Source organism: Mizuhopecten yessoensis, unplaced genomic scaffold, assembly GCF_002113885.1.
Source record: "Mizuhopecten yessoensis strain PY_sf001 unplaced genomic scaffold, ASM211388v2 scaffold10591, whole genome shotgun sequence".
Classification (NCBI taxonomy): Eukaryota; Metazoa; Mollusca; class Bivalvia; order Pectinida; family Pectinidae; genus Mizuhopecten; species Mizuhopecten yessoensis.
The window spans coordinates 797,172-823,275 of record NW_018408623.1 but is presented as its reverse complement, the minus strand read 5'-3'; the positions used below and the strand labels follow the sequence as shown (position 1 = coordinate 823,275).

General features: G+C 34.8%; 1 protein-coding gene across 5 annotated transcripts in view; it reads right to left on the bottom strand.

The window, feature by feature from the left end:
* LOC110461245 (dynein heavy chain 3, axonemal-like) overlaps window positions 1-26,104 on the bottom strand; it is a 165,415-nt gene that overhangs the window by 121,079 nt on the left and 18,232 nt on the right. For all 5 annotated transcript variants that reach the window (XM_021514644.1, XM_021514645.1, XM_021514646.1 and 2 more), the window contains exon 3: window positions 14,332-14,500. In XM_021514644.1, coding sequence (XP_021370319.1) covers window positions 14,332-14,500 — 169 coding nt within the window. The remainder of the gene's footprint in view (window positions 1-14,331; window positions 14,501-26,104) is intronic.

Sequence of the window (26,104 nt, the reverse complement as noted above, 5' to 3'; positions counted from 1 at the left end):
TAATCAATGCACAAGTATGTTTGCTGCAAGAAAATAAGATGATGTTAAACAACAAATATCTACAGCTCCCACAATACATTGTCCACTACTCTCTGATCAAGGTAGCAGTATAAATATTTTATCAGCACTCAACTTTAGTCAACAAAACTAACCTAATATTAACACTTAATCTGCCTGCAGCAAACAAGCCTCCTAGATAAACCCTCCAAGCCCCACACAAATCGTTTAATTCTCCCTGGGATTTTGTAGACGTCAATGGCTCAAATAAATGTTGGAATAAACAATTTCATTGGTACATGCTTTTATTACTAACATTGCTTCCTTAGCAAGTATCTTTAAATACACTAGCATTCTAAAATGATTAGACATGGATACAACTCAACAAATCATCAACCTTTATCTTTTTTAATATCAATAATTATGTTTTTCATATTTGAGTATATAAATATTGTGTGAATATTGACAATAACCGGTACCACAATGTTTTCTGGCTGGTTACTGTTGACCAGGGAAACGAAGTAAAACATGAGTAAGACACATCCTATCGTTTCCCATTCCCTACTGCCAATTCATCTCAAGGTTCTTTTTTCCTTTCTTTTTGACCAAAATTCTCTATTTGTATTCTTTCTTGTTATACAGGCACGCCCTTTCATAATGACAAAATTATGCTGAACAAACATTTGAAGTATAAAATGGTTAACTGTGTGTAGCTGTGTGTAGCTGTTACCGGTAACTGTGTGTAACTGTGTGTAGCTGTCAGGTTGTCCTTTCTAAAAAAATAAGTTCAGAATTTTGTTTGATATTAACCTAGTAAAAAAGGCAAAAATTTAACTACAGCGAATTCTCTTTGACCAACCATAAGTGCAACTTGATCAATCTGACTCACTTTATGTTTATGCATGTGTTGTTTAATTTCAATTTCAATAGAAATGATTCAATCAAAAATCTTTGATAAAAATGGATATTAACTTTTCCAGGCAAAACCTAGAAAAACAAGGCAATGTGTTACAAGCATTCCATAGTTCCCCACCTCTGGACAAAGTTCTGTATCAAAACTGAAAAAAGGGGCTATAACTCTGTAAATAATTGTGGATACCCAGACCAAACATTGGTGACATTTTGCCAACACAAAAACTGCTAACAAATTTTTGCGATTGTAGTTCAAAGTTGACAACATATATGACATTCAGCACTCTCAAAAGTAATTCGCATATAAATCTTGGCAACTGTAAGTGACCAAGTATATTAGATATGCCTCTGACAAAGAGGACCTGTATGGATGAGTAGACCTACTGAGGGGTTGGTGTGCAGTCAGAAAGACAGAGTCCATTCTAGCAGTATCAGTGGAAATCTAATTAGCTCTAACAGCTACTGTCACACAAATATATATATTGCACATATAGGTAAACCATTATACATGGCTAGTCTTAAGAACATTGTTAGCAGACACAAACCACTTTACGCTAGTTTTAAGAACATTGTTAGCAGACACAAACCATTTTACCTGTACGTGTTCTATGGGATACCATCCACAGACCTGGTCAGAGTTAAAGACATCAACTTAAGCTTACAAAATGACAATATTTTTGCTTTTTCATAAAACATTCCCCTTGAAGAGAGCTAATGACAAATTGATTTTCTATTGGTTGTTGGTTATTTTTCAGACACAGTGCATTTCGAAATGTATAAATCTAAACAATTCTGTCTTGAAATTTAGTAATAAGTGACAATTTTACATATACATCATGTATCAAGTTAACCTTTTAACAAAAAATAACACATTAAAATGTTACAAAGCAATACATGTAAATGTCTTGTATTTTACACCATCTCATGTTACAATAGATGCATCAAATATTATTCAGTTGTTCTGATGTTATAACCCTGACAGGCATATATATTAAGTTGACCTTTAACAAACTGCTGTGACCTCGGCCACTGGAGTTGTGACTTGAGATCGGTACACGGAACATTATTCGGTCATGATCCAGATATGAAGTTTCTACAAAAAACTTAAGTCAAGGTGGACCTAAGCCCACACCACAAACCAAAGTTTAGCCAATAGGGAGTTGATGACCCTAAACCTCACCAGTTTCACCAATAAGGACTAGAGACAATGTACAGAAGAGAAATGTTGAACAAGAGACCAAGAGGGCCTGTATTGCTCACCTGGATATCTTAGTTATAATGGCAAAACATTCTCATTCTAAGAAATATAAAAAAAAATTAAAAAAGGTCTGCAAGACATAAATGCCCCCGCTGCCATGTGAAATTAGTTTCAGTGTTCTATAAAATGTTACAACCACTTTGATCTTGATACCCTGAAACATGCACACACACAAGGTACTACACTACACAAAGTTGATTTTAATATTCATATGTTTTTTCTGTATGTTATTATCATCTACATAACATATTGAATGAAGTTGCTAAGCGTTTATATTGAATCAGTAGATGATTTTCTATATATAGCAACAGTGACCTTGGCCTTGACCTTGGAACCCTGAAACACAACAATGTCCAAAGTATACTCATACTTGACCTTTGCATAAAGTTTGACCAAAATCCATGAAAGAATGAAGTTACTAAGTGTTTAAATTGAATCAGCTGATGTTTTTCTATATATAGCAAGTGTGACCTTGGCCTTGACCTTGGATCCCTGAAATACAACGATGTCCAAAGTATACTCATACTTGACCTTTGAATAAAGTTTGACCAAAATCTGTCAAAGAATGAAGTTGCTAAGTGTTTACATTGAATCGGGACGGGACGGGACGGGACGGGACAGGACGGACAAGGGTAACACTATATGCCCCCCCATTTTATGGCGGGGGCATAAAAAACAACTCCAGGATCGGTGCTGGACCCTAATGGGCCAAGACTGGTAGCATATGTGAATTCATCTATTTTTACTTGAAAAATGTATGTATGATTATAATTATAGGGTGGGGATCTTAACTATTATATCCATGTTATGACCAAGGGACTAAGTCTCCAAGGACGGGGCAGTCAAAAAAGGCAAAATGGGGTTGGGGGTTCAGCCACTTCATTGTGCTTCCATTCCGGTGAAATTCTGTTAAACAGTTTGAAAGTAGAAATTGTTTGAAGAAATTGTTGATGAATGGAGAGAGGATGTATGTATATATATACAGTACAGCCTAAGCTCCCGTTTGTCCTTCAGACCAGGGGATCAACTATCAAGTCATTTTTTATGTGTTTATCACATTATAGTATAAACAAAGCCCCTTTCAATAATGGTATTGATTGTAGAAAAGCTGTTCCAGATGAACTCCTGTAGACGTTGAGACTTGTATGTTAACTCAAGGTGTGATGGAGCTTTTCTGTACCTTGTAACACAAGCTTCTCATAAATACGTGTCGTATGTTGAGGAAAAAAACATAATAAAAGACATGTAACCGTACCTAACAAACCCATTAAGGAGAGCTAAGGGCTACAAAACTGTATATACAGAAATACACGTGTCAATGGATCAGGTTTGGTATCCTACGGAACACAACCTTTACAGCAATCTGTTGAATCACCGACCAATTACCAGGCATAATGACATACAGAAAGTTCTGATCCGTTTTTATATTGAATACTAATATGGATATTTATCAGATTTGTTAGCGTTGAAGTTCAGCAAGGTATTAAACATGAAAGAGAAGTAGATCATAGGTATTCTGTATTTCTGAACGAAAAAGATAATAGATATTCTGCTACAGCTATAATTGGAGTGAAATCCTGGCACGAATTATACCGCGGGAGTTACACCAGTAGAGCCGTAATACAAGCACAAAGATTACGGGTACGGGTATTTATTATATAATATAGGTAGCAGTGTAGGATTGTGACAACTGAAGTCTATTCTCCATTATGTAAGTCCAAAAAACATCTTTATAGCAATATGTCTCAGAATTCATAAAATCTATCAAAATGTTATAAAAAAAATATATAAAGATGTTATTTTTAAAAGCTATTGAACTGTTATAACAAAAATGTAAAAATATGTTTAACTATTTATAATAAATATTTGTACTTCATAACAGAAATATTCAATCAAATTGCAAATTCATTGTAAAAGTGTATATTAACATACATTAAAGAACTATTAAAGGTTAAAGGTCAACCATTAAAGAAAAAAGGGAAATGGGAGCAAATTTAAAGCATGGGCCAAAAAAATCCATTTATAACAGAAATCAATCATTTAAAAAAAATATGATATAACTGTAAACAATTTTATAACCAGTATACGTTTCATCAATGTTTGACAAGGAAGGGTGTATAGAATTGAAGTGATAAATCAATCAGTTCTAATTAAGGTACTTAGATCTGTCCCGTTCCTAACCCAAACCAAAGTTCTACCCGATCACCAAAACAAATGGGCCGTACTTTGTTGTAAAGCCTAAATTATTTATCATACAATCAAATCAATGGTGTTGAATCCTTGACAAGATTGATCTTTATTGACAATTCTGACAGTGTATTTATAATATCTGTTTGGTTTTCCAATACTGTCTCGACAAGTTATATACCTGTAAATGAGAAAATGGCTGTACAGGTGTAACCGGTATCTGTTGGGGCCAAATATCAATTCTCACTCCCACGACCTAAATACCATGAAACGAGAACACAACAGGGAGGAATGGAATGAGGAAAGTTTAGCCGCAGGAGAGCAATAATATGTACCAATTATTTAAATCTTCCTTACTCTCTACTAGTCTTGCTCCGGTGTAATGTCTATAGAAATATTGACAGATGTTTTCCCATGACCTTTGACTCTTTCACCTTGACCAATGACCATCAAGATATAATCAATTGTAGAACTCAATATTACGATATCATGTTGTAAACATAAACAAAAACTATTTAGTGGATCTTGTACACAAGCATTCTACTTCAGAGGTTGTAAAGGGTTAAATTTGACTGTGACCTTTGACCCTTTAACACTAACCTATGACAACCAGAATGTTCATAAGTATAGAACTCAATGTTACCATGCTATCTTGTAAATATACACTAAATTTGTTTGGGGGGCTGGGGTTCATGAGATATCTTGTACACAAGTTTTTTACTTCAGAATTAAGGGGTAAAAGAGTTATCTTTGATTGTGACCCTTGACCCTTTTATATTGACCAATGATCGCAGATATAGAACTTAATATATCTTTCCAGACTTTTTGTGTAAATATAAAATAGATGTGTTCAAGGGTTCATGAGATATCTTGTACATAAGCTATTTATTATGGAGGATGCAGGGAATCACCCTCACTAGCAATAAATATAGAACCAATGATTCCTGACAGAGAAATCTCAACATGGCGGTAAAGTTTCTGAGGTTTAACGGCACATGTTGCTAATTTTTATTATTTTTCTATCACATTTTCCTACCGTAATAAAAATACTCCCAAGTTGTAATAGTGTACCCAGTGCATCACACGATTATCAATGACACACGAAACTTGTAGCAAAACTGATGACACCTTTCTATACGATATGGATAAGGCTGCATAAATGATGAGACGATTCTGTTGCGACTGTTCACGTTTCCATAATATAGGTACGTGTAAGCTGTATTCCCTAGGGTAGGTAACGACAGATTAATATTTGTCCATGTATACATTGGACTGCACCTGTAAGTATGGGAGAATTATACTTATGTGTGGGTGTAAGATAAGGAAATTCTACCTGAGAGGTTATAAATTGATGCACATATAAAACCTGAGGGTACATTTTAATCTGAATTCATATCCCGAGGGTGGGATTTCCGGATCTTTATTATACATGTATAAAAGAGTATATTTCTGTCATAACTTAATTCCAACCAATGATGTAAATATATCTATATATTAATGCATGCATTTAAATTAATTACTCTGATCAGAAATCAACTCAATCATGTTTATTAATTCATTTCTTTCACATCAAACTCCAAAAAGTGCAATAATTAATTTAAAACACCTTTAATAGAACAATGTCATACTTGCCAACCTTTCCAAATTTTTTGTGGGAGAAAAACCAATTTGTGACCAAATCTAAAAATGGTACTAACAGTGATCCTCATTTGACAAAAATGGAGTCAAAAGCCTCAGTTTCAGCTCTGTTCCATATAATGAAATTTGAGCAAATGGTGAAGCCTAGGAAATTGTGGTGATTTCAAACATCAAACAAAATATCAGAGGCTTTTACGAATAGGAAGGGTTGGCAAGTCATGAACAACTTATTAAAACACAAAAAAACTCTTCTTAAATTATCATTAATATAAAATGGAACCTGAAATCTAGGTCATTTGTAAACCAACCAAAATCTAGGTCATTTGTAAACCACTCTCTGTTCACTTAATTTTATAGACTTCTTTATCAGTGATTTTTCACACATTTATCATATTATCATATTCAACCTTCTAAAAGAACAATTGTAATCCATTCGGCATATGCACAATTATATACTGTGTGTTTCAAAATGAACATTTACACTTAAGATTTCAAAAGCTGTATACATGTAATGGGAATGTTATACATGTAATCGGAATGTTATACATGTATTGCCCTTATACTGTAGGGGATCACAATTCGTTGTTTCTCCTCGATTGATCATGTTTCACTCGGGCAAGGGGTTCACAATTCGTTGTTTCTCCTCGATTAATCATGTTTCACTCGGGCAAGGGGATCACGTTTCTTTGTTTCTCTGAGTTAATCATTAATTCCCTACTGCAAGGGTAATAAATATATTATTATACAGAAAGAAAAAAAAAATCAAAACTAAACACAATAGTGTAGATGATCAGGTTGGCGCGCCATTGTTGCATCTGCTTCCGTCATTCAGCACTAGGTTGTGATGGCTCTTGCCTATATTTCTAGAGAGGCTCCGAATAAGGGAAATATGATCAGGGATTTAACTTGAGCGTTTGAGGGCGACATGATGTTTCATCAATTCAGACAAGCTGTTATAAAGATGAGGTCAAATGTGAAGTCTAATGAAATATCAATCTTTTATCCATAAAATTCATATTCACTTTCATCTGGTAAATTCCATATCCTACCCATGTTTGAAGATGTGAAATAAATCTTGTCTGGACTCAACAAGTCTCACCCATCATCTTCCCTTTTCTAACAACAGGAGTACAAGTTTCTAAATACAGCAGACAGATATGTGAGGTTGCATGAGCATGGTACAGAAAGCTCATCATTGAGCATGGTACAGAAAGTTCATCATTGAACATGGTGCAGAAAGTTCATCATTTAGCATGGTGCAGAAAGTTCATCATTGAGCATGGTACAGAAAGTTCATCATTGAGCATCGTACAGAAAGTTCATCATTGAGCATGGTACAGAAAGTTCATCATTGAACATGGTACAGAAAAGTTCATCATCCAAAAACTGACTGTTGCAGATTATTATTAAGAATTCAACTGCACAGTACCATATGACCTAATAATTATAGGCGATGTTTGAAACTGGGCAATATTTTGAAATGTATTTCTCATGAAGAACTGATCACTAAAATGTGATTTATATATCAAATTTCATTTCACTATTTAGCCTTACAAGGTTCCACTGAATATGTGATATTAGCAATTAAATCTTCAATACGTGGTCATGCAAAATGCTGGAAAAAATATCAAACGTGACTGGATTTTGTTGTGTTTAACTAAACCCGTTTTGAAACCAACCAATTAAATTTTTGGTGCACAAAGTTCAAAACAAAACAAACAGCAATGCTGTTTAAAAACATAAACAAATATATTACATGTTAGAAATGTTTAAGGGATAACACACCATGTTACGGGACAATGGCTTTGTAATTAAGTGCAGATTTTACCTGGTGGCTGTTTGACATCATTTGTGCTTTCTTTGACTTCTGTATTCAATAAATGAAATTATTGTGTTTTATGCATTATACACATGACCAGCAACAGATGGAAATAACATCAATTTACACACAAACGTACATAGTACATCAAATCGTATCTGTCACCCAACACAACAAAACTAACTGAACATATGTCAGTATTTATGAAAGTTTTGGTGCCTGAGGGATCACATTAAAATCTTAGGGACACAAAAACAAAATATTTCATGATTACAAAAAACTCTTTATTTTACCAATACTGAAAAGAAACTAGATTTGTCTGTAGAAAAAACAACATTATTTTGACTTTAAACAAAAAAAAAGCCTTTTTAAAGGCATCATGTATCTATGACACCTATCAAACACTCCTCAAATCGCAGCAGGTGGAAATGCTTGCTTGTGTTCAAAATCATTATGTCTATGAAGGATTACCTGGATGTCAAATAACCATTATACACCATTACATATACAAAGCACCTCTGTGAGCCATTATCGGATCTACATCTAGATCAGTTAAATGTTTTGGCAAGCAAAGGTAGCGAGATTAAAATTTAGAGTCTGAAGTTTAATTTCCTGTTAAGAAAGCACTAATCCAAACATAACATTAACATAGTGTGCAAAAATAAATTTAAATCTTTATGAATCTTGTATCCTGTTAAGAAAGCATTAACATGCATAATGCATGCACCATATATACTAAACCAAATAGGATCTTAAATATATATATAGGTTGAAATATCTACAAGGTAAAAACAGATTATTTTTATAGATATTTACTTCATCTGGTTCGATTTAACCTAATTCCTTTATTTTAATTCTCTCATGTAAAACTGTAACATAAAAGAGTGCAAATTTTGGACCATTATACACAGATGCAAGTTAAGTTTTGAACTACATTCAATTGGCATTCACAATGATTATAAATGCCAGCTGGAAAATAACATATTCAATATAAAGTAATAACTGCTTCATGGCATGATATCCGGCATTTATACCAATGATTATCAAAGCGAAACTAATCTTCTGTCAATATTATAAGAATATTCATGGTTTGAATATTAGGACAAGAAGTAGAGTCTCCAAGATGGGGTCACAAACAGGCCATTATAAGGGTAATTAATCACGAACAAATAAACTCTGACAAGGTTTCAAGTAGGTCGTCCAGTGTTACTATGTAACGGGTAACTAGGTGTAGTATTTTATGTCAATTTCCCGTTGTGAAGACAAAAATTAAAGTATTCTGTCGATATCAACATGTCAGTGTAAATATGTCAAATAAGAAGTAATTTAACTCAGCATGTTAGTCTCAGAAGTCCCTCATGTTGGCACACAAGCTTTCAGACTGTGATTATAAAGTCCTGCGTACATAGCCGATTTACTATAGGAAAGTGAAAAAGTCCATGGAAAGGTTATATTGCCATGGTACTAAAGACAAAAATCCATTTTTCATAAGTAAAAAAGTCAAAATAAGCCGTCAATAAATTAAAAGTCTATTAGATGAAATTTAAGCTGACAAACATATGATGTACTGAAGTCTAACCGTACCTCATGTACAGTCACAAGTAAACGTCATTCCGATGAAAGGTCAGCTATTTAAAAAGTGAATTGTTTGAACAAAGTTTTTAGTGTCCCCATTATTGGAACCTATAAATTTTAAAGTGCGTACATGTACTTGCTGTAATGAACAATGAGTTTGTATAATCATGTAGTTTTTCATGTAATGGTTTTTATACACACCACACAAAAGGCATTGTCCGATTGTAAGCCCTGTGGTAATATTCAATAAAAAGGCTTTATCCTCTAATTAATTTCAAAAGCGGATCAGAAACATGATCTCTAACAAAAATCATCCTGATCATTTAATCGCTAACAAAACCTAGAGCACACACAGCAATGCTCAATACAAGAAATGAAGTATCGATAGAAATGGCCCTTTTCAGGGTAATCTGTTTACATGTGTACAAGAATATTATTCAATAACACATTGAAAGATCACAGACAGTCAGTATGACCATTTAAACACAATTAACATTCATTGTAATTCATGTTGTAGATCAATATTTCTTCTAAACAACTACCGTAAAAACCCATGTAAATTGCGTACCTGTGTAATTTGCGCAGGTACTTTTTGAGGCTGAAAATCGTGAAAAAAGCTTCTACTCGAATATTTTGCGCACCCAAAAAATCTGGGGAAAAAAACGATGTTCATGCTCCAAAAATCGATCTCTGAATATTTTTTTAAAAAATGTATTTCTATGATTTTTTTTTCATTGATGTAAAATGATATTTAAAACCAAGAAGAAACTACGTAAAATGTGTATTTTGTTGCTTGGTTTCTTTGAATTATCTGATCACACATGACACACACGTGTGCGCATATATCGGCATACATCAATTCATTTTAGCAATATTTTACATAAAACATTTACTTGCTTACAAAAACATATCAATTAATAAGTAATTCGATGTTTAGTATCCGCTGATGCATATCTCCTGGTGAAAGACATAATAAGATACTTTAATTGATCATAATTACGATCAATGAGAAGGGCTCATCATGGCGGCTTGGGTTACGACACTTGAAACCAGGTCATGTCACAGTTCAGTTTGGCCACGGAATCATATTATCTAAGTCCGTGGTTTGGCGATATTTTTTACAAATTACAATGCAGTAATTAGCTAACACTATCTCTGTGATTACCCGTTAACAATAGCTCTACTAATTGAAATGATTTGCAGTCGCGATCGACGAACCGTGTTGTTGTTTTTTTCACTCACCAACACGTGGCGTGAATTACGAAGCCCTACTGCATTGTCATAACTACAGACTGATTTGACTGAAAAGGGATTATAAAAAATATGTTTATACTAGAAGCGTGGACAATCAATACATCCTCTTCAAATCTACTCCAAGGAAAAAAAATAGTTAACGCAGACTATTTTTACGATGCTTCATTTGATAAATATTGAAATAATTCACGAGGTTATTATCAATCACGTGTTTACATCTACATTTTCGTTATAGTATGGGGAAACGCATCGAGATGTCGAAACGTAATGTCGTAAGTTGATCGGCGATTCTCTGGCATAGGAATTTGGCTAAACTTTTTTGTTAACGGTTACCTATTTATTAATACTTTTCACATAAACTCACATAACAACACATTATGTATCTTATATTAATGTTTGACATAAATAAATTTGTTGATCGTCATTTGTCTTAGAGTTCCGTGTACCAAGGGACATAATCCAAGATGGCGATCTCTCAGAATCGTCGATCTTTTCCTGAAAAAAACTTGAAATTTTCTATACCTGTGTATTTTACGCACCCCCCACTTTGGGTATTAAATTTCTGGAAAAAAAGTGCGCAAATTACATGGGTTTTTACGGTATACATTTTTGTATTTAGAAAAAAAACTCAATATCAGGAGGCATGGTAGTCTAGTGATAGGGCGCCGGGCTCATGAACAAAGGGTTGAGAGTTGGACTCACGTCACGGCACTGTGTTGTATCTTTGAGCAAGATACTAAACTTCGCTTGTTCCAGTCTACTCAGCTGTAAATGAGTATGTGGTTGGGTAGTGCTAGAATTGTAGAATGTTAGCTGTGAGCGTCGAAATGGCAGCTCTGGATGTATGCTCCCCAGGGAGTTGAGAAAGATATTGGCTGGTTGCAAAGGCCCTATAACCACGGATAATAATTTATGAACCGCTTTGAGACGACCTACGAACTAGGTTGTGATAAAGCAGTATATAAGAACCTCAGATAATAACAATAATTATTATTATCTCACAGCAAATGTTTCTAAAAGGAAATGGAGAACAGCATGATTCAAGATTTACATAATCATGTCAAGATTCTGTCATTTTAAATACTTAATTGAAATTACAGAATCTATTTTTTGTCATAAAAGGAAAAAAACTTCAAATGTATACATTTTTGCCAGTACCTAAACATAGTTTATCATAAATACAATTTATTTTACAAAGTTGAATTTATACATCTTAAATATAGCCATCAAAAAAATAAGTTTGCAGTCCAATTAGGCGAGAAACATGTCTTCTGGCTTCAAATAAGGTAAAGGGTATCGGCACAAATGATCATTACCAACATTTTCCACCGATAAGTAGTGAATTAACATGTCAATCAAAAAGCTGTAGTTGACCTTTGACATTTGACTACTTCAGGTTTTACTAAATATCGCTATTTTCCTATATTGATACAAAAACTTAAAATTACTATTTTTCTGAAAGATTATAAATCCATCTGGAAGTCATTAATCAGGTAGTATACATATAAGGAATATAAGCCTTAAATGAACCTCTAAACGCAGTCAGTTGACATCTCCTCGAGGTCTCTACCACACAGGACACCTAGGTGTAGGTTTGTGATATTAATGTTGACTTATCAGCATGAGGTCCTTATTTATGTGAAAGTCAACCAATACCTAATTTGTACATAAGAGGAAACGTCCTAGTCCGTGTTTGGTCTTCTGTAAGATAAGTACACACTGTTGGTATTGGGTCAATACAAGGCCAATACACTGACCACCTCAAGTTTGGTCCTACAACTTGTTCGCTGTCCTTCATGAATTAGTTAGACATGTTTACCCAACATTTTTATACTCACTTACCGTGTTGTTTTTCTACTATATGTAATTGATATATGTATATATCTCTTCAATTAACCCGCCCAATGTTACACTTCGTAGACTATTTAATACTGCTAACACATTTATCCTGTACTCCAACTATGAATTCCTTTTGCTGAAAGAAGTCTGCTCACAGAAATGTTTTCTTCTTTATACTGTGACTTACATAAGTAACTTATGATGAAACAAATTTGAGACGAAAGTTTTACCTGTTAATTGTAAAACCAAGTGTTAAACAAAACACGGTAATATGTCATAGCTTCTTAGCTGTATTTAAATTATATTTGTGGTACAGCTTTACGTTTTGATTGAACTCAATGTTTCTTGTCCATTAATGATAATATACAAAACTATTTCCCCAAGAAAAATATTTGCTTGTCTAATGTAAAAAGACTAAAATTCAGTCCTAAGTGCCTCTTCGATCCTTCAATTTGAAAAGGCCAAAGTAATACATATACATACGTGTGCTCACAGAGGTTGGTTTTTAATTTCCTTCGATGGAGTTGTATACATGTAAATGCATGCCAATGAGTTTACTGTCTGTGATTTTGTTGAGAGTAACGCTATGATGATGTCATACGGCCTTTGATCCACTCACTGCTGAGCACTTCATAGGAAGCAAAACTTCACATGAACCTTTTAAAACAATTCAAGCTTCCTAGTGTGTCCTAGCTACATATGACTTGAACACAACATAATCACGATTATGTTCCATTGTCGTTAGCATTGTAAACACCATACTTAAATCATAAAAAACATCACAATACAATTTTAATAACGTCTGTTTTCTCATTTAGATACTTGTATCATTCCGGTGCACTTCCATATGTGCTTGTGTTTTGCACCTGGTGCACCCTTGGTTTATAGTCTCCAGCCAAGTTAGGTCTTCACTACGTTTTAAAAGTGTTTACTTTCAAGCAATCAAATATCCTCTACTATGTCAAGCAAAATAACATTAGCAAAGTAGTAGCATTGGTTTCAAATGCATTTATTGTTATAATGAGATATTTTGAGAACAAAATTTAAACTGAGAGGTAAACACACATTTGTTTATAGAGCAGCTTTCTCTGTTTACTTAGGAGTAAAGTAATGATTATTGGCATGTCAATACCATATACTACGTCATTACAGATACACTGACCGATAGTTAGTAGATTGATCGAGTTGAATGTACGATAACCTTCAAAACATTTAACCCTGATATACAGGCTAGATCAATAAAAACACTTCGTCACTTTCTGACACAACAGGAACATTGGATGTTTTTACAAAACTTGAAAACATCAACAACAACTTTACTTGGTCAATTAATGATGTTTTCTCGTCTTCTGTGGTATTTTACTTTCTAAATCATATAAATTCATGTATTTAAGAAATTGTTGCAAATACTTTTGGAAAAACTTTTCCACAGATTACATGAAATTACTTAATTGACACTTAAAATAAAAACATGACCCTCTAAACTTTGTGCTTCTAAAAATATAAACTCATTCAAAAGAAATGAATGTTTTCCATTAGCATGCCTTAAATGAAAAACAAGATGAGAAAGAGCAAAAACATATCACTAAACGTAATCCTTTTTGCTGTTTTGTTAAAATTAAATAATACATATATAAATCAAATATCACCAGTAGAATATTTCATATCACCACCTTCTATTTTTGAGTAAAGCAGGCCATCAATTTCAGTTCTTGCAAATCACAGTATTTGATGGCGGGGTAAAAAAAAACAAGTTAAACTTTGCAGTAATTTCAATGATAAACGCCAAATAAATTCCCAACGATTTACACATTAAAGGACTGTAAACATTCCAAACGAGTAATATACTTACCAAACTTTGTTGTCTCGTAGATAAAGGAAGTTGTGAGGTGCCGTGCCTCCGGACTGTAATTGTTGCCGATAGAGTCACTCACTTTCCGGAAGTGTTTCTTCTCCTTTATCGGAGCTGCTTGTGTGTAAGACCCTCGCTCTAATATTTTAGGCTTTTCACTATATGCAGGCTGAAAAAAATGAAAAATTTAATATGATTCATGTAGTTTATCATATTTTTTTTTATTGTTTTGCTTATTATATTTTCATTTTAAGTAGAAATATCTAGCCCTCCACCACTTGTTAGCGGGATTGAGGCCTACATGGGGCAGTCACCAGGTACTGGCCGTATATTGGTGGTTTTTCTCTGAATATTCCAGCTTTACTCCACCACCAAAACCTGGCACGTCCTTAAATGACCTAAGCTGTTAATAGGACGTAAAACGCAAACAAACCAAACCAACTATATCCAGGTGGCACCAACAGTGACAAGACATTTTGTACCTTATAACAGTGCATATATTTGGCACAGGTTATATTTTGCAGTATCTTTGGCCTAAACAAATATGGACATAAAAACGTTATGAATGAACCATCATTTAGATGCATGTTAGTAGCATATAATGATTAACTATGTTGCACAAAATTTAAACCCCAAAATATGTTCAAGTGAAAAAACTGGGAAAATCTGACCCAGTATGATATAGTTATTCTAAGATGTGCATGTATTAACTAACAGCCAAATTGGAATAAAGTTATAGAGATTAATTGCCTCTATAAACCACTGAAATCATCTTAGACACATAGTAAACAGCAATACTTATTGAAGTCGAAGAGACAAATTTGTCAAATGTTTAAAATAGTGAAGTCTGATGTATTCAATGCGGGTTTCAAATTGATGACAACAATTGTACTGTAGGTAAACAGACAGCCTCAACAACACAATACAACCAGATAAGGCCTACATATACACACTTCAATAAGGGCACCTGTCATAATTTAAGTGAATTTAATTTCTACCTTACTTATGATATATATCAAGTACATGAGCAGGTGGACACTTTGTCATAGTGGACACCTCAGCCATTTAACCCCACAGTGATCATATTAAAAAGGACACTGCCAAATGTTTGATAGGATCACCTTTTGATCCACAGGGGGCACTCTAGTAGATAACATTATACAGGACATCCACCATGGCAAGCTGGTAAGACAAATAATTAAATAAAACAAGGACACCAAATCTGAATTGAATATGGCCGTTTATTACAAGAAACGACGGTTGTTATGACGTTCACATTTTGTCATATAAATAGACCCAAAAAGTCTTAGATGGGGGTCCTATTCCGCCATACACAATATAATTGATGCAATATTAATGCTAGTTGTAATACATAATTTTTACACACAAATACATGATATAACATCGATACATTTCTTAACAATCGCATAAGAAAATGTTGTACACCAATACACATGCACATTCAGAAAATTCTAACAAGAAAGGAGGAAAGTAGGGGATGGTGGTGGGTAAAGTTTATCTTGTATATACTAAAATCTGTGATCAGATAAAACAATACAAAACTTTACAAGTTGAAATAAAATTGACCTTGACCGTACGAACCTTGTTCCGCCATTTTCTTTTATCAGCTTCTGAATAGGAGCTGCTGCGTCATTTGTATTTATAGTGATCTAATTATAGCGACATATCAATGCGCGCATGTAACTTGTCGGACCGCATCACTCATACCCCAACATACCTCCTTCCGCAAATAAAAATAGTTATGTAAAAGCATGTAAGTCTGACTGCATAAATTACATTAAAACAAGTTTTAATTTGTATTTATATAAACACAATCTATTTCGAGTAATATGAAGTATGTATACATTTACAATCCCAAATAACAAGCATACTGAAGTACTGCACCTCTAGGCCTGTCCCCTACACCTCTAGACCTGTCCCCTACACCTCTAGACCTGTCCCCTACACCTCTAGACCTGTTCCCTACACCTCCAGACCTGTCCCCTACACCTCTCTGTCCCCTATACCTCTAGACCTGTCCCCTATACCTCTCTGTCCCCTATACCTCTCTGTCCCCTATGTCCCCTACACCTCTCTGTCCCCTACACCTCTAGACCTGTCCCCTACACCTCTCTGTCCCCTACACCTCTAGATCTGTCCCCATCACCTCTAGACCTGTCCCCTACACCTCTAGACCTGTTCCCTACACCTCCAGAACTGTCCCTTACACCTCTAGACCTGTCACAACATTTTGTCAAATTATATAACATCCATCTATAAAGTATTAATCATTACCTGGACAAAAATTATAACTATTGAACTTTTGACTTTATCATGACCTTGACCCTGGTCATGACAACACGACAGCTGTAGGAGGTGCACTGTCCAGTCACGATACATGTACACCCAACAATGAAGTTTGGTTAAGTGATATTCAAACATTCTGATGTTCAGATTCATGAAATTTCAGATGTTTTGGTACAGAAATGCATAACATTTATTTGAACTTTAACCTTTGCTGTAACCTTGACCTTAGTGTTAGAATGATATGTACACCATGCAAAATATATTACCTGGACATTAACATTACAATGATATAAGCTGTAACCTTGACCTTGATGTAGGAATGGGTGTTCACAGTAATTATTCCCTGGATATAAACATCAAAGTTATAATTATTTGTGCTTGGATCCCTTGCTGTCACCTTGGCCTTGGGGGTATTCCGTCTTTGCGTATTGAGTTATCGTCTCTTGTGAGCAGGTATTGATTGTTACGTCATTGGTTTGTGCGAGAAAATTACGTCGTTTTCTCAAAAATTGATGACGTTACTATCACAAACCAATGACGTAACAATCAATACCTGTTCACAAGAGCAGACACAAAGACGGAATAGACAAGAAAGTTGTATATTCATCTAAGAAGCTTTGTAAAATGACGCTAAAACATTAAGAAAGAAGTTATAGACATATGGATTAGTATTTTAATGATTTTAGATTTTTAGCGTTTGCTTGTAACCCTGATCTTAGATATCAGTATTATGGACCCAAGACTTATATGTGATGTACGTACACAGTGTAAATATAAGTCATGATACATATATGGTAATCCCGAGCACTACAATGATATGACCACTGACAGCTTGATGTGACCTTGACCTTATGGAGTATGGACTCAGGACTGGTATGTGACACACTCTTTAGCTGTTGTTGAAGACATCAATTTATTATCTTTTGTTCAAATATTCATCTGTTCAGAAATTATGACTCAAACAAAACTGACATCCTTGCATGTGACCTTGACCTTTGAATGTGGACCCCAGAGTTTTGCAGTCATGGTCCACCTACCAATGATTTTTGTTAAAAAAACAATCTGCCATACATTAATTATGGCATTGACAAGAAGTTTGAGATTAATGAACAGACGGACAGACAGGGTGAAAACCTACTGTACTCCTAGTTCTACCAGTACATGTAACTAAGGTATTGGCCCTTTATTTTTGTTTATCATCACAGAGAGTTGTTCAGTCATAACATGTACATCTTAGTCTGAAATAAGATCTAGCGTAAACTTATTCAATATTGTCCCACTTCAGACACACCAAAATGCTCATGGACAGAAGTGATAATATTCAACTTGACTAATTAGATGAAAATTAAGACATTACGATCCTTTAAACATACAGGCTTAAAACCTTTAAACACAGATTGTTGATCTGATCATTCATCAATAATTGCCACAACCACATTTTACATTAGAAATTTAAAAGGCATCAAAGTTTCAAAACACTTATAGCCAGCTTTACTAGTTTGTGGTTTGGTAAGTTTGTGATATATCGTCACAATATGTATATATATATTTAAATATACATATTCACTATATCTATGGTTACACAACAAGTTATGATGTATACAAATCTATAAATAGAAAAGTTCCAACTCAAATCTTAATAAATTAAGTTACTTTTAGCCAGAAACCTTTTGAAACACAACTGAATACTTTCATTATAAATTTCAGATGACAGTTTGAGTAGGAATTGAATTTTAACAAAGGGCACTTCAATTCCATTCATACATATATACACCCCCAAGTGTAATATATCGCACACAAGCCTATATCGATACCTATCTACCTCTATACAAGCGTCACTTTTTTGAACGTCAGTTCTATAATTATCTCTAAGTGGGTACGGAACAATAGGACTACATGCTCGGAGGGGCAACCAAATTAGAAAGCCTGCGAAACATAATGACCAGATCTTTTATTGAAATGAAATTAGGCAACAAGCCTTAGTAAAAACTTGGCTCTCTTCAAATATTTAAGGTTGTAGACCCCATATGGTTTTTGGCATATTACTTTTCCACCTAGCCTGCTCTCTTGATATTATATATCACATACACTTATAAATAACGGTTCCTGTTTCTTTATGTACCTTTGAATAGACCATATGACTTAATCATCAATAGAAAATAAATATCTGGAAGCTTGTAGAAATGTTTTCAGTGACTCTATCATGGTGACAATGATTTCTGGGATCAAACATAGAAAATACAGGGTTTCATGTTTTTGTCAGAATTTATTAGGATATGATCATTTAGATACATGCGTGTCCAACATTTAATTACAAAAATGATTCACACAGAACAGAAATCTACGTTTTGCTCAAGATTACATCAGAAATATCCCAGCATGAAGAAACAAGAGGCCAAAGGGGCCTTAACACTCACATGAGTTCAAATTAAAAATGTGTCAGCCAATCAAAGGCCTTGGTGGTCATAATGGAGTTTTGGATCAGCACACAAAAGTAGCCTGGCAACACTTGTTAGGGACCTATCACACAAAAGTAGCCTGGCAACACTTGTTAGGGACCTATCACACAAAAGTAGCCTGGCAACACTTGTTAGGGACCTATCACTAAAAGAACATTTGTTTCAAATATGGAGTCAAGCGGTGCTGCCATTCTTGAGAAGAAGTTGAAAAAGTCTCAGCCAATCAAACGTTAGGGTGGATATACTAGATTTTTGGATCAGCACAAGGACTAAGAACACTTGTTGGGGACACCTCACAAGAAATATTTGTACAAAGTTTAGAGTCAATCAGTACAGCTATTCTTGGGAAGAAAATCCAAGCCAATTACAGATAAGAGCAGCCATCTTGACTTTATTGATCGACACTAAATTAAGAACACTTGTTAAGGACCTCATAAACATTTGTAACAAATTCGGAGTCAATCGGTGCAGCTGTTCTTGAAAAGAAGTTGAAAGTGGATTTTTGAATTGTCATGAAAATCAAAGAACACTTATTGGGGACCTCACAATGAGCATTTGTAACAAATTTGGTATCAATTGCTTCAGCCTTTCTAGAGAAGACGTTGAAAATATCTTTGCCAATAAGACGCTAGGGTGGCTATCTTTGATTTTGGGATCAATACAGAAAGTAAGAACACTTTTTGGGGATCTCATTAAAAACACTTGAACCAAATATGGAATCACTTTGTGCTGCCATTCTTGAGAAACTAGAAAATGTCTGTAAGACCCTGCCTGTGTCATCGTGTGAAATTAGTATCAGTGTTTGATGTTTGACGGGACGCGACATGACAGGACAGGACGGACATGGGCAACACTATATGCCCCCCCCCCTCCCTTTTTTATGGCGGGGGCATAAAAATTGAAAGTGTCTCAGCCAATCAGATGCTTATTTAAGGTGGCCTTCTTGAATTTTCAGATCAGCACCAAAAGTAAGGGGACAACATATATAAGAAACATTAGTACCAAGTTTAATGTCAATCGGTGAAGCTGTTTCTGAAAAGAATTTGAATATGTCTCAGCCAATCAGAGGCTAGGGCAGTCATCTTAAATATTTTGATTGGCATCTAAAGTAAGAATATTGGTTGTGGACCGTATAAGAAACATTTGTACAAAGTCTGAAATCAATCACTTAGCCCTTCATGAAAAATTTGAAAATGTCTCGGCTAAAGCATGTTGGCCATTTTGTAATTTTAGATCGGTATGAAAAGTAAAAACACTTTGTCGGAACATCATAAGAAACATTTTTACCAAGTTTGAAGCCAATCAGTTCTGTGGTTCTGAGGAAGAAGTTGAAATTGTAAAATGTTGATATACAACAACAGACGAAGACAGATGGGAGAACAGGGTAAGAGAAAAAGAATCAATCACCCCTTGTGGTTGAGATAGTGGAATCTCAACCCTCAGGGAAAGATTCTTTGGTTGAGATTCCACTAAGCCTCGTGTTTGGCAACTTGAGAATCTTCCCCCTCGGGTTGAGATTCCCCTATCTCACCCCCAAAAAGGTGAGAGATTCTATTAATCTCAAGTGAGCAACTATGTGAGCTGAAATACACATGGACCCCTATGTAATGCAACCTGAAGCAAACATCAATTAAACTCTCTGTCCTTATGAATATGTTATTTCATTAGAAGTCCACAAAAACCTTCAGGGAATATTTTCAAATAAAAAATCTTAATATAAAGGAATTCAAATGCATGTTTTACTAAATCTAGAGTCCTCTCACAAAGCAAGATTTTCAAAGTTTCCATTAGTTATTAATTGATTTTTTTTGTGAATAGTCAAAAGTCCTGTAACAGTATGATCTACTTTCTGAGTCATAACTCTTCCCAAATGGTCTGAAAAGATTTCAGTACACAAGAGGTCATGTTAACTCAATCAATGATCTGTGGAAAATATCATTAACTACTTATGAATAATCTATATCCTTTGCATGACTGCTTCTTGCCTAGTTAGCTGACAAAATACAGGCCTACATTATGTACTGGGGCCAGATAAGTCAAAGCCTTGTTAGCTTAAACAGTTAATGGAATATATTATCAACACTATTTATTTTTACATGTATTTTTAAAAGTCTTTTTTATTTTATTTGTATTCTTCATTTTGACCATCACAATGTAATGTTGCGTCTCCATGATTTAAGTTATCAGTTCACACATTTGTTGTGTTTATTTGTAAAACTGACAACACCTGATCAGGTTTTAACAACACAGCCCTATTATGTTTTATTTGCTGCTGTTCTATAAGTGATTTTCCACTCCATGAATTCAGTGATTTCATTAGTTACATGGTAGTGATATATAACTTCCAGACATGGTTGATCTTGATTATACTGTCCAGACAAAGTCAGGTCGACAATCTCTGATGGCTGGGTACAGGTCAAACAAACCAAGCCTTGCCAGGCATTGTACTGATGGCCGGGTACAGGTCAAACAAACCAAGCCTTGCCAGGCATTGTACTGATGGCCGGGTACAGGTCAAACAAACGAAGCCGTGCCAGGCATTGTACTGATGGCCGGGTACAGATCAAACAAACCAAGCCTTGCCAGGCATTGTACTGATGGCCGGGTACAGGTCAAACAAACGAAGCCTTGCCAGGCATTGTACTTAACACTTCTGTTGATACTCTTATTTCGGGCTTGACCAACGATTTCAATCATTTTCCATTATCTTAATTATAAACAGCATCATAGAGGTTAAGTTTTCCTGAAGATCATAGAAAACGTTTCATACCAGAACTTAGACATTTGGCATTTACTATGTGTGACTATTGTGGTTTAAACTTCAAAGCATTATCAACTCAACGTCATTCAGACACCAGTATTATAAAAGTTAATGAGTTCCTATAACTATCTTAAAATAAATACAATTTCCTGTTTACCTACTTCAAAGAACTCTGTAAACCCACACACACTTGTTTAATTTACCAGTTTCTAAATCTTCATAAATATCTAGTCAAAGTGTTGCAATATATTACTTAAAAGTTGACCAGACTTTGAATACTATAAATTTGTAACATGTTAGCTTTAAACTTTAGTCAAGAATATATTCTAGTCAGTTTTATTTCCAAAAACCACATTTTAATGTATACTTGTGTCAGTATATTGAGAGTTATTCAAAAATAAACTTACAGATGGCAGCAACAACAAAAATCCAAATATTTCTATTCACTTGTTCTTTAAATGGATTCATCAAAACCAGTCAACTTAGATCATATTTAGCGGGCTAACAGCGGCATTAAAACGACCAAAGGTCAGGTGACTAATGAAGTATATGTTCAACTTTCACTTGATTTATACTAGCATGTATATACATCTAAACCTGCACAACACTGTAACTGTTATTCCATGTCATTAAATTCAAATTACACACATATACAGCAGAGAAGCTGTTTATTCTTCAGACTGTTGATCACAGCTCTACATGAACACCAATGATATAGCTATGTGTAAATACCAATATTAAATGCTACTTTATCATGAGACTCAGAAAGTTTAATTCTGGTTTAGTTTAAACATATTTTATTGCCAAAAAATGCAAAAGGATTGGGCACAAGTTACATGAACATTATTAATGCCCTTTCCTTAAATAATTGTATAATTCTGGCAACAGGTTCTTAAGGACATATACTTTCTTAAACATTTACCTGATATATGAATGAAGAATTATATCCCTTAAAACTATTTTAGGAAATTTGTCTAGCCATTCAAAAGAATAATCTCATAACCAACCTTACCTTAGCTTGCAAAATGTAAAAGATAACTTTCTGGTTTCTTAGAGAGGAACTCTTTAGGAGATGTATATCAAAGTAAGGTGGCATACACCCTTAATGGAAATGTTTATCATAGTAAGGTGGCATACACCCTTAATTGAAATGTGCATCAAAGTAAGATGGCATACACCCTTAATGGAAATGTTTATCATAGTAAGGTGGCATTCACCCTTAATGGAAATGTTTATCATAGTAAGGTGGCATACATCATTGATGGAAATGTATATCATAGTAAGGTGGCATACAACCTTAATGGAAATGTATATCATAGTAAGGTAACATACACCCTTAATGGAAATGTTTATCATAGTAAGGTGGCACACACCCTTAATGGAAATGTATATCATAGTAAGGTGGCATACACCCTTAATGGAAATGTTTATCATAGTAAGGTGGCACACACCCATAATGGAAATGTATATCATAGTAAGGTGGCATACAACATTAATGGAAATGTATATCATAGTAAGGTAACATACGCCCTTAATGGAAATGTTTATCATAGTAAGGTGGCATACACCCTTAATTGAAATGTGCATCAAAGTAAGATGGCATACCCCCTTAATGGAAATGTTTATCATAGTAAGGTGGCATTCACACTTAATGGAAATGTTTATCATAGTAAGGTGGCATTCACACTTAATGGAAATGTTTATCATAGTAAGGTGGCATACACCCTTAATAGAAATGTATATCATAGTAAGGTGGCATACATCATTGATGGAAATGTATATCATATTAAGGTGGCATACACCCTTAATGGAAATGTATATCATAGTAAGGTGGCATACACCCTTAATGGAAATGTATATCATAGTAAGGTAACATACACCCTTAATGGAAATGTTTATCATAGTAAGGTGGCATACACCCTTAATGGAAATGTATATCATAGTAAGATGGCATACACCCTTAATGGAAATGTGTATCATAGTAAGATGGCATACACCCTTAACAGAAATGTATACTGAACAAAAAAAGAAAAGCACAAAGTTCCCCCCTGCAGTACACCTTAGCTGTTAGGAAATAATGGAATATTTGGTCAGGTATTACATCAAGAACAATCTCCCTTCTCAACAATCTACCCTAAAATCAGCCAAGCGTGACGATTTCATTGTGTGACTTTGTGAGCTTCTTTAGTCCAAATCACGCGGCGAAGCACTCTAAAGTTCAGCCACATTAATTTTCCACATTGGCATTTTGATTTCGCCATTGACTGAGATGCCACGCTTAACACAAATTCAGAGGGGTAGAGCAATTGCGATGTTTATGGATGGTCATAGCCAAACTGCTGTCGCACAGCAGTTTGGTGTTGGCCCGTGTACAATTAACCGTTTGGGATGCGTCGATGGAGGCGTGTGATGTTTACCGACGAGTCTAGAATTTGTCTGTATCGCTCAGACGGAAGAAAAAGGGTATATCGCAGACGCGGTGAGCAATTCGCCGATGCATGCGTGGTTAAACGCGATAGATTGGGTGGGGCTTCTGTAATGGTTTGGGGAGGCATCACCCATGGAGTAAAATCCCCCTTAGTGGTCCTGGATCAAAACCTCAATGCCGTTCGATACAGAAACCTGATCCTCCAACCACATGTCCTTCCACTTCTCAGACGTCATAACCTAATTTTCCAGCAAGACAATGCTCGACCGCATGTTGCCAGAGTCTGTCGTGATTTTCTCATGGCAAACAACGTTCAGCCTCTGGAATGGCCCCCATATAGCCCCGACATGTCTCCCATTGAGCATCTGTGGGATGAGCTGGACAGGCGTATTAGGAAACGTCAAAACCCCCCAACTAACCGTGCCCAGTTGATCGCAGCATTAACACAAGAATGGAACAACATTCCCTTAAGGCGAATAAATGTTCTCATGAATTCAATGTATAGGAGAATCCGTGCAGGGATTCGTGCAAAAGGTGCCCAGACCAGGTGCTGAAGTGTCATTTTGTTTTTCGCGGGTATCCCACTTTGAGTAACTACTGATGACACGAGTGACGTCACACAGACTTTTCTTCTACAGTATTGTAAAGAGTAGACTTGTCCCTTCATATTGATATAAAATTTTGTACAAATTTCCCAAAATATCATTGGCTATTGATTGCATAATTCAATTGTGCGTTTCTTTTTTTGTTCAGTATATATCAAAGTGAGGTAACATACACCCTTACCTGTTCCAAGACAGGAAAAGAGTGAGGTAGCGTACATCCTTAACTTAACTGTTCCAAGACAAGAAAAAGTTTACTGTAATGCACAGAAAAACATTTATTCAGACACTATCAAACGCACTAAGGTCAACTGTAACCAGTCTTAATCAAACCAGTTAGAACATATTGGTTACATCCATCAAAAGCATTAAAAAAATCAAAACTATGTATGATTATAAATACCTTTGACTTAGATGATAAACACTCTCCAATCTTCCATAACATGTATTTTCAAATTATAATTTTCAATGTGTGCTGAATTGCTAATGACATTTTAAAATTAAAAGTATAAATTATTCCAGATCTGTAAGATGTCTTATTTCTATTTAAAAGCCTGATATTGGTTTAAAACTCAATATTTTCAATGATTACTTGGTTATTTATATTTTTAAATGCTTGTTACATTTAAATTGACAAAATTAAGTATTTTAAACCCAAGTTCTTTAAGTGATCAATGAGGCATTAAATCTGTACATAACTTCCTGGTTGTGGCATAGCTTTTAAATGTATCACAGTATTATACCCAAGGTAGGAACAGAACACTTAGCCCAAGGAAAACAGATAAGATAGGTACAGGTTTTTGGCAAACTTACAGTTAAACCCTCCCCCTAAAAAATATGTATTTTAATATAAATATTAATCTCTTTTAATAAAGATATTAACAAATAAAATAGTTCAAGTAATTGTTATCTCTCAATATGTACTGAGTTCTTCTTCTTGGTCCTGGACTTGGTCCACCCAAGTACGGGAGTAGACTCCTTCAACAGGAGTGTAAAACGTCCCGGAACTGTGCACTATGTACAATTTGGAATGGACTTAAAATTGTATGTATAAAAATAAGATATTCTCATATAATATGAGTGAATAACATAATAAAATAAAAACATTGAAGATTAACAACATTTTAGCATATATACAATTTGTACTGTGGCCTCATGGTTTAGTATTGTGATTTGACCCCTTTCAAATGTTAGAGTGGAGATGCCACTTTTGAAG